General features: G+C 35.1%; 1 protein-coding gene across 8 annotated transcripts in view; it reads right to left on the minus strand.

Moving 5' to 3' along the window:
* Ints6 (integrator complex subunit 6) overlaps positions 1-16,136 on the minus strand; it is an 84,839-nt gene that overhangs the window by 30,721 nt on the left and 37,982 nt on the right. For 6 of the 8 annotated variants that reach the window (XM_017315909.2, XM_006518680.4, XM_017315908.2 and 3 more), the window contains exons 5-10: positions 9,254-9,437; positions 7,248-7,373; positions 6,640-6,797; positions 2,423-2,575; positions 1,846-1,978; positions 560-654 (exon numbers count right to left, since the gene is read on the minus strand). In XM_017315909.2, the coding sequence (XP_017171398.1) occupies positions 560-654; positions 1,846-1,978; positions 2,423-2,575; positions 6,640-6,797; positions 7,248-7,373; positions 9,254-9,437 (849 nt within the window). The remainder of the gene's footprint in view (positions 1-559; positions 655-1,845; positions 1,979-2,422; positions 2,576-6,639; positions 6,798-7,247; positions 7,374-9,253; positions 9,438-16,136) is intronic. The other 2 variants (NM_008715.2, XM_011244986.3) reach the window with 1 other exon arrangement.

Genomic DNA, 16,136 nt, shown 5'->3' on the forward strand with positions numbered 1-16,136 from the left:
CATGGAAAGTGCATAAGCTCTGCTGAATCCCAGAATCAAAACCCAGAGCTCACACTTATGTAATACTCATGAAGCTCTGGCTAAGTCTTAGAGGTTGCTAAAGAGAACGGAGTCAACGAGCTCCTTCCTTCTTACTCTAACACGACTTTCAAAGAAACTATAACTTTTACAACCATAAAATCAAGCTATTAATCTTCTAATGATATAGGAAGCACTTATAAAGATTAGTTCTAGACAGAGATAGTAAATTCTTGCATCAAAAGTAGAAACTAGAACTAGAAATGACCACTTACTTTCATTTCCTGACTTTATCTTTGAGGCAGAAAACATCATTTTTACCTCACAGAGAGACCTTAAGTATTAAACACCATTAATACACACATCATGCTTATGACAGTACCTGGGCTTGGCGACACAATATTCATATATTCTCACAACTATTATCCTACAAACCACTAAAATCTATAATTACATTCATGTTACCTGTACATTCAATTTTCATGTTATTTATAGAGATGATCAAAAGGTTCAAGATCTATTTTAACAATATTCTCCTTACCCCAAGATAGTAGGGAGGCATTGTCTTCAAATAACTTTCAAATGACTGTCTCCATTTCAGAGTTGGTTTTGCTTTGTGCACTTTGAACAAGTCATCTAGAACAGTCAACAACAGAGTAGCATCACTCATTGTTCTACCTCTAGTTAAAGTTCCTCTTTCAAGTCTACTTCGTTACTTAACACCAGAAAACCTTATTAGCAAAATTAAGAGTAGTAAACTTAGCTCTAGCAGTTTTTGTTTGTAACTCAATTTTAAAGGTAAAAGGCTGTCAATTATGGTCTAAAAAATAATTAATTAAGTAGAATCAGAAAATACACAAGGAAAAATCTTATGTCCTACTAGAAAAATCAAGTATGTACAACATACAATAGTTCCTATATTAACTACTAATATCTTCACTACAACTTTTTAATTTGATGGGTTGCAAAAGGAATGTTTCTCAGTACTGCTCAAAAATGACAACCAGCTTGACCCTAAAAACAGGCGCTGTGCTTTCTTACGTTTTAAATATTTTCCAGGATTGGGGACATAGCTCAGTTGAGAAAAGTGTTTGCTGTTGTGAACATGAGGACTAGAGTTGAATTACTGGTAACAACGAAAAAATGTAGGTATAGTGATACATGCCTGTAATCGCAGAGCAGAAGAGGTGAACAGACCTCCAAGGCTTATGGCCAGCTAGCAGAAAGCCCCAGGTCCTAGTAAGAGATTTATGGTGTGGCCAGCTATGGCTAAGCAGGCAAAGAAAGGTATTTGTTGTCAAGCCTGACAACCTGAGCCTAAGTTCATTCTCCGGATTCCCACACAGTAGAAGGCAAGAACGACTCTCACAAGTGACGCTTTAACCACCGAACATGCACCATGGCACATATGAGCACATGATCACATAAACACATGCTCTCACATAAATTTAAACAACTGGACAACCACTGAGTGAATAGCTTCTTAAGAACAATGTCTGAGAATGAGCTGTTGCTTTAACATGTACATACTCACACAAAATTGTTTTTCAAATGAAGAGTTAGGTAAATTCTTAGAACATGTATTCAGGTTTTTTATGAATAGAGCATCTTTTATGCATTAGACAGAAAGGCTACCCCAGAAAGTACCACTGAGTAAGGAAACTTACTTGTACAAAGTTAGAATATTTAATTTTAAAATTTAAATATAGTAGTATCTCTGTTTGTAAAATATAAGAATTTTACAGTAGGTTTAACATTCTCAATTTTTAGAGCTAAGATAGGTTTATTTCTTAGCTTTCCATAAGAGCACATGCAAGAATGACTTACCTAATAGAGGAAGGAGGACTGGGTAATTGTAAGGCATCACAAATAAGTTGACACAGGTCAGTGCTGTACTAGCTTTCAAGTAACCAAAGGGATGGCCAAGTTCATTATACTTTGCACTATTGCTCACATACACCTGTAGAAAAGGAAGGTTAAAACTCATATTCAATAAACCTGCAATGAATGATATGCAAAACATAGATTCAGTTTCGCTTGTGTGTATATGCACATGCATGTACATGCAGGTGTGTGTGGAAGGCAGAAGTTGACACTGAGTATCTTCCTCAATTGTTCTCTGTTTTGTTCTGTTGACACAGTCTCTTTCTGAACCTAGAGTTCACCATTTCAGCCAGACTATCTAGCCAATGAATCCCAAGGTCCTCCTATATCCTTCCCAACACAGAGATAGGCTATTGTAGCTGGCTTTTTACACAGGTGCTAGGTATCCAAAATTTGTATTATCAGGTTTGTGTGCTCTTACAGCAAACACATTATTGACTGACCCATCTCTCTAGTCCCCAGTTTAGCTCTGTCAGAAACATTGCCTAAATGTTTTCTTCACTACAGTTTTTCAGCTTACCTGCCAACACGTTTGAGGAGATTTCCTTTCTAGAATAAACTGAGTCAGTGGTGAAGGTTCCAACTCATATTTGTCAAAAGGCAATTTGTCAATAACCATTGGCTCACAGTCTGTACAGGAAAACTTCACTACAGGATGAGATGTACGAGGTGGCTAGAGGGGAAAATCTTATTACTATTTACACAAAATACCAGAACACATTTTATCAACACATTTTAAGTACCTTTCTCTTATCAAAGCTTAATGCCTCAGTCTTTTTAGTAAGTTTGGTTTCCTGGAAATACCATTAAGCTGAAAAAACAAACATTTATGGAATATTACCAAGAAAAAGAGAAAGATCAAAATCCATAAAATGAAAATCTATCTAAAATCAAATGTATCATTAATTAGATGCAAATTTTAGAAAAAAAAGCATTCAACTAATTTATAATTAAAAGGAATTTTTATTTTCATATCTAAGAAAGATGTACAAAAGCCCACTAAACCTCATTTGTGGCAATTACTTATAGAGTAGTAACTTCCAAGCTAATCACAGTCCTTTATTAATTTCTGCACAGGCAATATTCAGACACTATTTACAAACTGTGGGTATAAAAATATAAATAATCAATGTATACCTAATAAAAGACATAAACTGTATTTATAAGTTAGCCTTTTCTCTATTTCCCAATGGATTCCTATGGCTGGTTATTCCACTGGTATATTCCTAAGGTACCTAACACTTTATTTTAAAGATTCCTGTTCTAGAGCCATAAAAACACAACACTTTAAGGATCAAAACTATCTCATTTCTCTCATGTCTACAGCTGCCTACTGGACATAATCTGACTCTTATTCAGCCTTCACATACATTGTATCTAATCTGTCTCCAGTCTTCAAGTTCTCTTCTAAAGACCTCACCATCTTAACTATCAAAGACTTAATGAAACCACAGTGCAACTGGAAGGCACTTACTAGAACACATGATGGGACACATGCTCAGTACTGGCTGTTGCGGCTTTCTTTCTGACAATATTAATGAAATCAATCCCCAATTTCAGAAACTAATATTTCTTACCATTTTAACTCAGATCTTTGCTGTTTCTCAAGTTAAGACTACACACAACTGCTTTCTAACTAGTATTCCTACTAGTTACTCTACTCCAATAATCCTATTGTCATTTCATGTAGTTCCCTATTTAAACGTATGCAGTTAAAGTTGGGCCAATCACAAGGCAAGAAGGGTTCACACCTTTAATTTCAAATAAAAGCCTCACTGCTTTGGTCTCTAAGGCATTCCTCACTCATGTCCTATAAAGACTCTATGTTTCAGCTATGCTACCCATGTGCAGTTGTACTAATACGTCATCATCTTTCCTGCCCCTGGATCTTACTGACTACTTCAGTATTTTCTCTTTTATAACTAAAAACTTTTAGAAAACGAGTGACTTGCTAGGAACTAAACTCAGGGAGACTTTTCTAGTACCCCTTCCCAATATATAGACTCAAAACGTACACCAAGCAGTTAAGTCCTATTTCCTGACATTACCTGCACCCTGCCTTCCATTACAGTTAGCCAACTGTGCTCTGCAATATGTATGTCTGAGAATCTGGCAATAGACTGGTAATGTTCAAGATGTACTAGCTGCATTTTATTTAAATATATTTGGAGTGTGGGGTATGTGTGTGTGTAAAATATTTTAATAGTTTGTTTACCATCTTCCAGGCCAGTCTTAAAATTTCCTTTTTTCCTTTTCTGGGAAGAAAATCTTCTATATATTTAGGTAAAGAAAATTCTTAAATGTATTTCTATTTAAGTCTCCAAACAATTTTGGAAGACAAGAGCCATGGTCAACAGGCTCACAGTTAATAGGAAAATCACTTTTTAACTTCAGGAGCTACTTATATGAAAATTAGAATTTGTAGAAATGTCATTCCCCTGGATAGACTTGAATTAATAAATTTTAAAGTTATATCCAGTACTATTTCTTATGATCATTCTGATCCATATTCTAGGAAAAACATTTTAGTATCTCTTAAATGAACCATATTACTAGCCCTGCAGGTAGCCTACCTGCCCTTCCAACTTACATCCTTCTAATGTGCACTAAGTTACTTTCCTAAAGTGGAGATTCATTAAAACTGACTTCAAATGCACTCTGAATGGGAAGAGGAACAACTCACATTCCCTAAATTTTGCATTTAAAACTGCAAACAATTTGGTTTTTAACAGTAGTCTAGTTCCGTTTACTTAACAGCAGTCTAGCTACATCTTCCATTCTCTAAATACACTTTATTCTTTTTTATTTCCATATTTTTTCTCACTTTCCATAAAATACCATAGATACCTTTGGTATCAATGTCAATACAATGGCATGAATAATCAACAAAGATACTTCATAAAAATATGGGAAGAATTTTAAAAAGGAAAAAAGAAATAAATATCACCAAAGAAATGAAAAGCTTGTTCATAAACGCAAATCAAAAATTATATACATTTAATCAGAAAAAGAAAAAAGATTAAACAAAGTAATACAATGAAACTTTTAACTTTTACTTTCATGTACTATACTATGTGCTACTATACTGTGGAGAAAGACCTTATTAGTAGCCATAGACTTGAAGTTCATCTCTCAAATTAAAACTTATCATGAAAGTCAAACATATAGTTTAAAAAAAAGTACAAGTGGCTTATTTTAACATGAATAATAGTTACTTGCTCAAAATCTCTGAACTAGAACCTACCTTTAAAAATATTTATTTACTTATTTATTTTAAGATTTACTTTTATATGTGAATACACTGTCGCTGTTTCCAGACACCAGAAAAAAGCATCGGATCTCATTACAGATAAGTGAGCCACCACATGGTTGCTGGGAATTGAACTCAGGACCTTTGGAAGAGCATTTAGTGCTCTTAACCACTGAGCCATTTCTCCAGCCCCAAAAACCTACCTTCTAAGAGTAATATTAATAATAAGTGTCATGCCCTAGACGCTACAAAAACATTAATCAGAAAAAAACAGATTAAACAAGTCTGAATAGATATGATTTTGTTTAATTGTATTCTACTATAAAGAATACTTATAACGTACCATGATCACTCAACAACCATCAATATTCATAAAAACAATTCATGTGGGTAAAATGAGAAAAATCCCCACAAGCTCAACTTCCAAGCTGCAATACTATTAACTAATAAAGTTGTTCTAAAGTTGTACAAGTGAACATGAATTTCTAAGACTATGGCCTGAAAGACTGCAGGCCAACTTGTAGGCGGTTGGTCTGGTGCTGCTTGTTGCTCCAAGACAGGCGGAGCCTCCTGCATACCAGCTTTTGTCACGTAACCCTTGTGCCCCTGCCCCCAACTCCCCAAGGTATCCATAATTGGTTAATAAAGATGCCTACAACCTGGGCTGGGCAGAATGTCCCCAGGCTTGGGGGTCTCAGTTAGGAGCAAAGACAAGAGAGAGGAGGAGGAAGGAAGAAATTGCCATGGAGTAGGTGGATCATAAGCACATGGCATGAGGGCCAGCCTGTTGGAGCAGGAGCAGCCCAACATGAACATGGAAAGTGATATCTCAGGGTTACAGACAGGGAAGTAGACAAAATAGCATAGAGGGCTGATATTTATTTCTTTAAAGCTTATTATAAATATAAGGATTTTGTGTCTTTTATTTGGGAACTAAATGATTTAAGGTGGAGTAGAAACCCCCAAATAATAGTTACTGAAATACAAATTATCACAAGTATTCTAGTCCTTCATATAAATTTCAATTTGTACCCCAAAGACAAATATTCATGCTACATTACATTTAAAATTAAAATAAAGAAATCTTCATACATTTACAATTCAGTATCCAAATGTAAGTAACAAAAAGGTAACCTAGTATTAAATTCCAAGGGAAACAAGATATCTTTTTTTCTGTTGCTTCATAAGACCATATGTAGAAGCAAATAATGGCTTATTATGATAAGCATATTATATATTTATCTAATTTCTATAAAATAATGGCTTATTATAAGCATATTATGTATTTATCTAATTTCTGTAAATGAGCCACACCTTTAAATAACAATTGGACTTAATATCACTTCATGCTTCAAGCCAGCTTGTGCTATACAGTTCAACAAAGCCTGAACTGCAGAGCAGGACCTTCTCTCAAAGTCAAGGAGCTCCATCAAACAAAATCATCTAAATGGTTATTAGTAACTGGTCATGGTTACTCCGGTACTTACTAGTGTTGGAGAATTCTGATCTGGCCAAAAAGACTCTGGAACAGGCCAATGGCCTATAGGAACCCCAGTTTTAGGATTTGGTCTGACATATATGAGCTTGTGACAGCTATGCCAAGGCTGAGATCCAAAAGGTCTTGATATATCTGGCTGCCCCTCTGCTGCAAAGAGGTTAAGAAAAAAAATACATTAGGGGGGCAAACAAAATTAAAACACATCCATTTTTTTTACTCAACAATAAAAAAAGCCTAATGCTTGTAGATTATGGGCTTTCCTGTTTCTTAAGTTGGAGAGTGTCATGACTGCTTTGTTAGACAAACTGCAGTTCACTAGCTAGTAAAAATTTGTTCAATTTGAATATAATATTCCTATAACTTCCTCTTCTATACCAATAGCAATTGTGTAACCATGACAACTGGCCTTGTTAATCTTTAAATTTTATTTTGAGCTAGGATCTCTATGTAGTCCTGCCGGTCTTGCTGGCCTCAAGTTAGAGATCTACCTCCCAAATGCTTGGACCAACACACATATAAACAACACACAATGGGGGTGGGATAGGGGTCAATAATTCATAAATCAAACTCAGAATATCTATGAGGACAATACAATACCTTCAGCAGGGGGAGGATCTGGTCCTGCCTTTTCAAAGTTTATTACCACCCCACTTTGTACTTTCTGCACCAAGGATTCCAGACACTGATTAAGCATTCTTGGAGAACATACAGAGTATGACCGGCCTGAGATAAAAAGAATGAACTAATTAGTTGTAAAAAGTCAAACTCCCATAAGGACTACTATAGTTTTTTTTTTTTTTTTAATGACAATATTAATAGAAACTAAGTGGTCGGTATTTCCCAATTTTAACGAAGAATAAACAAAAATTATTATTTCCAACCAACAATCTCATCGTAGGTGAGTATACAATTTTCTTCTTCTAAGTATAGGTAAGGTAAATGGACCATAGAAACCCTGGTTGAGCAAATCACAAAGGAAAAAATATCAAGTATCTATCCACCTTTATAAGGCACTACTATCTCCAACTGTTTGCCAATCTTTAACAGACATACATACACACATCTAGCAATAACTCCTCAAACTCTCAGACTTGCTGAACAAAATAAAAGATGATAAGTACAAGTGCAGAGGAGAGAATAATTATTCAACTGGTCTCCTGGCAGTTACCACAGATTTTTAATTATTTCCATTTATTTTAATATATAGATGGTAGTAATAAGGTTGAGAGTGAGTATATTTTGGTAAGTTTCTTCTGAGGTGGTGACACTTGAATCAGGAACCTGAAAAATAGAATTATCCACAAGAAGCTCTGGAAAGAGAAAGGGTCAGGGAGAAAAGGACATATGGATGCATGTGAAAGCACTGCTGTGAGCTTACATGTGGAAGACGGATAGATTTAGATAGAGACAGGCAGGGACCTAATATTGATTAAGTGTCTTCCAGGCCTTAATACGTATGGTTTATTTGTCAAATATGGAAAGCCATTTTATAAGCCTTGAGATCAGGTTTCTGTTTCTTATGGATCAGCTTTTCAGTGAGACATTCAATGAGACATGAGTATTGTACAGTGGAAAAGGACCAGTTAGAACCATTAATACTTTAGTGTGTCTCGTCTGTCAGATCTGGAGATGGTAAGAGATGCTCTGATGCACAGAAGAACCAAGGGTGATTCCCACATGCTTCATTTGTCCTGAATTGGAGAAAGGAGCTACAGGGCTCTGGTCAATAATACACACCAGACGGTACTTTGGGGATGAAAGCGTAGTAAAAGCATCCAACATACATCCTACTCAAAACAAACAGGTATTTTATGAAAACTTGCTTACAGATTTTTCTAGATTAAATAAATTTAACTTTGTCCCAACTCAAAAAGTTTGTGATTCTTCACTGTTCCACCCAGGTGTTAGTGATGACCCTAGGTCTGTTATAGAGTGTGGTCTATCTAATGTATGCATGCATGTGTCTCTAAATAGCTGAGAATAAGCCAACCTCTTGACTTGAAAGTGTGCAATATTATACATACTTCGTTCTCCCAGTTAAAATGACCCATTGTAGATTTTTAATGCTTTGGTAGAAATTATCAAACATTACAACGGATGAGATTAGACCTAAACAATAATCATAGGAGGAACATTACATAGCTCAGTTTGTAAAGTATAGAAAAAAATTGCTTTTTCTTTTCAGATAATTTTAGATTAATGGTAATTTTTTTGTAAAATAATTTATTAATTCATTTTTTTCTAATTTCTGTAAAAATCTTTGACAATTTTACTTCATATTACCTCTGACTCTTCAGTATTAGGACTAAAGGTGTATGTCACTATGCCAGCAAAATCACTAATGATTTTTTTGTAGACAGGAAAGTTCGTCTAACAACTTCAAATACCATCATTTGTTACGTAGGTTAAAAACAAAAACCTAACATTCATGAAATCCAACAGTATTTATCAAGATTGCATCCCAACATTAACACATGCAATTTTAAAACTACAGGAATGTCAATGTTGTTTGACAAACATAAACATGCAAATTGTGAGATGTTCATTTTAGCACATTCAGATAAACTGTTTTAAGCCTGAGTTACTTTTAGCAAAAACCTTACCTCCTGTCACTTCACACATTGGTGTGATAGCAGAATCATCCAAAGGCACACCTGTCAACTGTTCTGATTCCACCGACATGGTGCCAGGCAACCGCAGCACTAAAGCAAATAGTCTCTGATCCCAACGAAAAGGTTCCTTGGTCAATTCACTTCCAGGCAACGGCGAATTCAGAGGTAAATGAAGCTGAAAGTAATGGGGAAAAATAAGTAAGTTTTTCACAAGGATTATCTTATTGTTGTCTATGTATGGGGTGTTTGGTCGTATGTATGGTCTGTATACCACATGTACACTGGCGCCCATCACAGCCTGGAAAGGCATCAGATCCTCTAGAACTGGAGTTACAGATGGGCGCTGGGAACCCATCTCGGTTCTCTGCAAGAGTGAACTTTAACCTTGAGTCATTTCTCTAGCCACACACACTACTTCTTAAAGCAACTTTAAAAACACATCAAAACCACACTCTCTTATCACATCCAAAAACAAGTTTCACAAATAAAAGCTTCAAATATATCTAATAGCACATACTATTTTACTATAAAGATCTTAAGTTGAAAGATGAAATTTGAATTACTATAAATGGCTCAACAGTTACAAGCATAGACTACTCTGGCAGAAAACCCACACTTCATATCAGGGGTTACTTACAACAACTTCTAATTCTAGTCTCAGGGGATCCAACATCTCTGGCCTCTTTGGGCATATACTACTACACATACCACACTCCCATAAAAACAAAAATAAATCTTAAGGAGGCTAGAGATGGCTCAGAGTTTAAAAGCACTGATTGCTCTTTCAGAAGATCTAGATTTGCTTCCCAGCACCCCTATGGAAATTCACAACTGCTTGCAACTCAAGTTTCTCAGATTCTTCTGACGTTAAGGTCACTAGGCATGTACAGTCATGTACAAAGAACACAGAGTTACACTCAGGCAAAAGAGCTATACAAACAAATTTTTTTTTAAAAAATTTAAAAGAACAAATCTTAAGAAAAACAAAAACCTTGACAGATAATTATCCCTAGTATAGTCTTAAAGTACAGTCTACTTGTACAAGTCTTTAAATAAGTACAATTTCACAAGAAGCGCACTTTCTAGAATAGAAAATTTAAAAGTAAGGAATTATTAAGTTAGTAAAGAAACTTGAGTTTTAAATCAAGGTAGAATTGACAAAAGAACCCAATTTAATTTCAGAAACCTTGGTGTGAGATTTCACACACAGCATATAGATAAGAAGTAAATAAACAGATTTACTTTTAAATGACTCAAAGAGACTGGCTGAAGACGTTTTTTAATTGTTATTTTTGTGCTCTTAAGAAAGGCACAGAACCACTTTAAGCATTCAGAGGCTCTGCTGGAAACCTCACATACACAACTCATCATGTAATGATAAATTCCTGCAGCAATGACAACATTAAACAATCGGTCTTTGGTTGCACAAAGTTTAAAATGTACTTCTAAATAAGAAAAAAAGACAGGCTCTTGAGAATATTTTCAAGTATTTTAAACATGGTTATTTCAATTTTATAGAACTGTCCCTTTTTTATTCGTTTTTTTGCTGCATTTCTTATTTATTCTTTTCCCTTAGTATCATCAGCATTTCATCTCCCAGGAGATAGGAATGTTTGAGTAAAGTGAGGAACAGAAATGGCTGGCAGGCAAGAACAGGTTAAAAAAAAAATTCTGAGAAGACTGCATTATTCAACCTAAAATAGCTAAAGTCCTAGTTAACATTAGTCACAAAGGAGAAGAACCTTCATGAGTTTGAGAATTAAAAGCAACTGCAAATAAGTCAAGAAAAACACAAAACTGATCATCATAAAAATATGCAATAGATATGGATACATTCTAAAATTTAAAAATGGAAAAATACTCATGAAGAAATTCATGTGGTCTGCATCATGTGGCAAGAGGATCAAGTACATTAGTTACCAGATAATACAAATTGAAATATCAAGGAATGCTATTTTATATCGATAAAATGAGCATAAATAGTATGAGTACAAAGCAGTGAGAACACCCCACACTGCTGGGGAGTGGGTAAATATGTGGCCATCTGGAGGATGCGGATGTCATTTGGCACTGTTGAAGATAAGCAGAGAATGCCACCACCTAGAGGCACTCTCTTCTTTACAAAAAGTTTAAACAAAGAGTTTTAGAATGTATAATCAGTATTTAGCATTCATGAGACCCTAGGTCCAATTACCACAAACTTATACAATGATATTATCTGAAACATGAAAATTGAAAACCCACCTATAATTAATATACAAACTGGTCTATCGTTCATTTATTCCAGTTAAAAAGAGTAATCTAAATCTCAAAGATCCAACATGAAGAGATCTCTACAATAGTACCTTTTATAATATACTACTATGTAAAATAAACACATGAGTGTACAGTTTGATTATTTTTTAGAAATTCCATGACCTAACTAATCTGAACATGGCCACTTTTCTGTTAGATGGCTGTACATGCAATTAAGTGTATTCTTCAATTAAAAACATAAAGGCAAAATGGAAATGATTTGAACAGAACACCATCTCTATATAGGGGTAAAGCAAACAAGTATCATTTCCTGTATGCCCAGCATATATATATGAAGTGAAGGACAAAACTGACCAGAAACTGAACAAGAGGCACAAAAATGACATTATGTAAGAGAAGAAAGAATACACAGGTCTGCAGGAGTCTCTCCCATATGCTAAAGAATACAACAAAGTAAATATGGCAAAAATACCTATATTCCTTATTCTTATCCAAAATACTTGGAAATGCTGCAACATACTGAGGTAACTGTATAAACCAACCAAGTGTTTAGGTAGTTATCCAGATTTTTTAAAAATAATCTGATTATTTTAAACAAAACCAAAAACAAAACTTCACATGTTCTTCAAAGAAATACAAAGTAGATTAGATAACTAACCCCAAGGTCATACATCTATTAAGATCCAAAAGATTTCTATTTGATCATCTACCTAAAAGTATGTGCAAGGGGGCTGGAGAGATGGCTCAGCAGTTAAGAGCACTGACTGCCCTTCTGAAGGTCCTGAATTCAATTCCCACACAACTATCTGTAATGAGATCTGATGCCCTCTTCTGGTGTGTGTGAAGACAGCTACAGTGGACTCACATAAAAATAAATAAATACATCTTTTTAAAAAAAAAAAAAAGTGTGTGAAACGTACTAACCTTCCCTGCAGCATAGAGCTGCCAGTGAAACTTTAGGTTTGGGTGATTTAAAGATGAACAGTAAAATATGGTCCCAGCATTAAGAAAGCTTGGTGTGCGAGGAAGGGAGTCATAATATTTTAGGAATTTCTTTCATAGATGTACTTAAAATTAAGCTAACAGAAAGAAAAAACTGAAAAATCATAGTACCAGCAAGCTTTCATGGTATTTAGCAGGATTTCTATATTTGAACATTTGATAAAAACTATTTTTGTAAGAGATATTATCTAATCTTGAGAAATTTTAGTATAAGAATATTCAAACTTAAGCATCTCAGGGCAATTAGAGCTACATAGTGAGACCCTACATCTCAAAAAAACAAAACAAAACTAAACTAAACCCAGCCACCAGGCTAGAGATGTAATTCAATGGTAAAATGTATACATAATTTACATGAGTTAGGCCCTACCAATAAATAACAGCCATGAATAACAATGCTACCTTTGCAGTAGTTACTATTAGATGCTACACATTGTTCTAAACCCACATATAATATTCACGTAAGCCATAAAGCACAAATAAAACAATGACCAATATAATCCCCACTTAAAGATTTAAAGTATAGAAGCACTTTAGTAGCTTGTTGGAAGAGACACAGAGTAAGTGAGGAGACAGAAATAAAGTCCAGGTTAGTCTGCTTCCTGATTCTATGACTTTTAACACTGGATCATAAAACCTAACTATTATTAAAAGAACACACACAGACTTCTTTTAAAAATCCAAATATTAAAACATTACTATTAAAAAACCTAACTTTATCAAATGAGGAAAAAGCTTAAAACTTCATAAAAATAACTATCTTAACATGTGCATATTTCTGAGTCATGCTAGTGACTATACACCACCTACTGTGCCTACAGTCCTCTTCTGAGCATGTCAGGGTCACTGCTGTACACTTATCCTCTACTCTTCCCAGTTACCCTTGCAGCTAACAGGAAACAGCAACAGTGTTTCTTCCCTTTCTTTCCCCTTCTAATTCTCAAAGCATGGGTAGAAACAATGATTAAAAATGAACGATAATAATGGCACTTTTGAGCACTAGTTTACAAGATTTCCATATATTTATAACAAGTAAATGGGGATAAAAAAAACTATTATTACTATACTTGCAGAGAAAGATAAGATGTAATGAGATTATATATTCAGAACCATCAGTTTGTAGAATGCCCTCAAACAACCCCTGCTATACAATTAAATTTAGAAAGTCAAAAATGGATTGTAAACTTTGAAAATTGGAGAAATCACATGACTTAATTACTTTTCCCATAACCTTATTATTGGTCTTCACAATACTTGTCAAAGTGTCAGTCTAAATACGCAAAGGAAATTACTACTTATACCTACAGTTTAACTTGGGTACAAGTGAGGTTTTCTATATTGTTACTATAAACAAGTAACAGCATCAATCCAAATACATTGTTCTTTTGGTGGCCAATACAAAAGCAAATCCAGCCTCATTCTGAAGTAAGGAAAGCTGTCTCCCTTACTCCCCTTCTCCTTTCCCTGGGACTCCTTGAGTTCTTAAAAAAACTAAACTTTCGCCAGGTGGTGGTGACGCACACCTTTAATCCCAGCAATTGGGAGGCAGAGGCAGGCGGATTTCTGGTCTACAAAGTGAGTTCCAGGACAGCTAGGGCTATACAGAGAAACCCTGTCTCAAAAAACAAAAAACAAAAACAAAAACAAAAACTAAACTTTCAAACATTGTTAAGAAACAACTGGCAGAGCAAGCTGATGACAACTTATCATATTACTTGCTCAAACCTAGTCTTTATTAAAGTGCAGGAGCCTATTTGATTATCAATTGTGTGTGGTAGAAGTTAATGTTTCATAGCTTCATTGGTCAGTCTCTTGCTGAACATGGAGACAAAAGGTTTTGCCTGGAGTGACTGGCCAGTCACTTATGGGAAAAGTAACCAAAGTCCTCAAGTTACAGACTTGTTGCTGTCCCAAAATGCAAGTCCCCAGGCTTATATAGCAAGCACCTTACTGGCTTATCTCCCATTCTTCAGGGTCTTATTTGATAATGGCTCAGATTCTATTTGTCTGTGATCTTGCTAAAATTGAACTAAAAGTTCTATCTGTCTGCCTGACTGTTTGTTTGAGGGACAGGTATATATAAAGATATTAAAAGCCAAATAAGCAAAGGTAGAGATAACAGTTTTTAAATTGATTTGATTATTTTAAGATTTATTTTATATTATTACTGTACATGATTGTTTGACTTACACATAAAAGCGTGTGTACTGTGTGTGCCTGCAGATCAGAAGAGTATGTCAGATTCCCTGCAACTAGAGTTCTGAATGGTGTCAGCTGCCATATGGTGAAGATATTTTTAGCTGTTTCAGTTTCTAAGGAAAATGTATAAAATCTCAAACAACCATTATTTTTACACATTATCTACATTTTAAATTGCAAAATGTAAGAAATAAACAGAAGCCAGAAAACAATAAAAGGGAAATTGTTTTCCAGCAATCTCTAAGTCTGGCATCTAGGTAGACCTTTCTCAGTTGTAACCTCAATGGTTCCCAGCTGAAAACACACCATTGTCTGCACTAACACTTGGGACACTACACTTCTCGGCATGCTCTGCTAACCAGCTCTATTACTAAAGTAACTGCAAGTCCTTTCAGGACAGTACTTCCCATCTGAGCTTTAATGGCCTGTTACTTAGCTGCCTATCTTACTAGTTTAGTGAGGGAAGAAAAGACAATCTGATTCTTTTCTTTCATCTCCAAAATGAAACTGAAGAAAATAATGAGAGTGGTAAGCCGGAGTGCAAGCACCTTTCAGTGAACGCGTCCTCCATCTCAACACCAGATACACACACAGAGACATAAACAGTTTTTATAAAGTAAGTGTGAGGGAGCTGGGCATGGTGGTAACTGTCTTTAATCTCACTACTCAGAAGGCAGGCAGATTATCTGTGAATTCAAGGTCATCCTGATCTTCATAGTAGGTTCCCTGCCAGTCATGGAAAACAGAGTTTTAAAAAACAATTCGATAGCTCATGAAACCAAGGAGTCCCATCTCCATAAATACATGAAAACTCTACTCTGTGTACATACCTATCTCTCCAAATAGCACTTTTATGTGTATCCAGACACAGAGGATAAAGTAATAAGCTACAAAAGCTGCCCAACTCCTAGAACACAGATAGGGTAGATAAAATATTCCCTGTGCAGATGACACAAAACCAATTTTATCCTGTTTAGTACTCACAATGAAAATTTACTTATATTGGGCATAATTCCTTTTAAGACCACTCAAAATACAACCTCTTAAATTCTCACTTTATTGAGGTATACAAAGACCATTTATCATTTGTTGTAATGTTTTACCTAACAAAGCAAACCCTAATTTTTTTTTTGTAGTTTCTGCTGCGGCCTAGTACCCATAGGCCTGGCAGAGCATCAAAGATGTAATTAGGTCTAAATGTTATCAAGTGAGACCTTTTTAGAACAGAATAGATCATAAATCAAGTTGTGACTCGGGTTATTTAATGAAAGGTAACATGTTACACATTATATTTTTTTACCTTCAAGATCACTTAAGTAAGTAACTGCAGCATGTTACAGCAGTAGTACAGAATAATACCTAGGGGAAATGAGGAAAGGCACCCCAGGCAAGAGTAAAGAACTGAAAAGCTTTGCTA

The sequence above is a fragment of the Mus musculus genome, chromosome 14, assembly GCF_000001635.26.
Source record: "Mus musculus strain C57BL/6J chromosome 14, GRCm38.p6 C57BL/6J".
Lineage (NCBI taxonomy): Eukaryota > Metazoa > Chordata > Mammalia > Rodentia > Muridae > Mus > Mus musculus.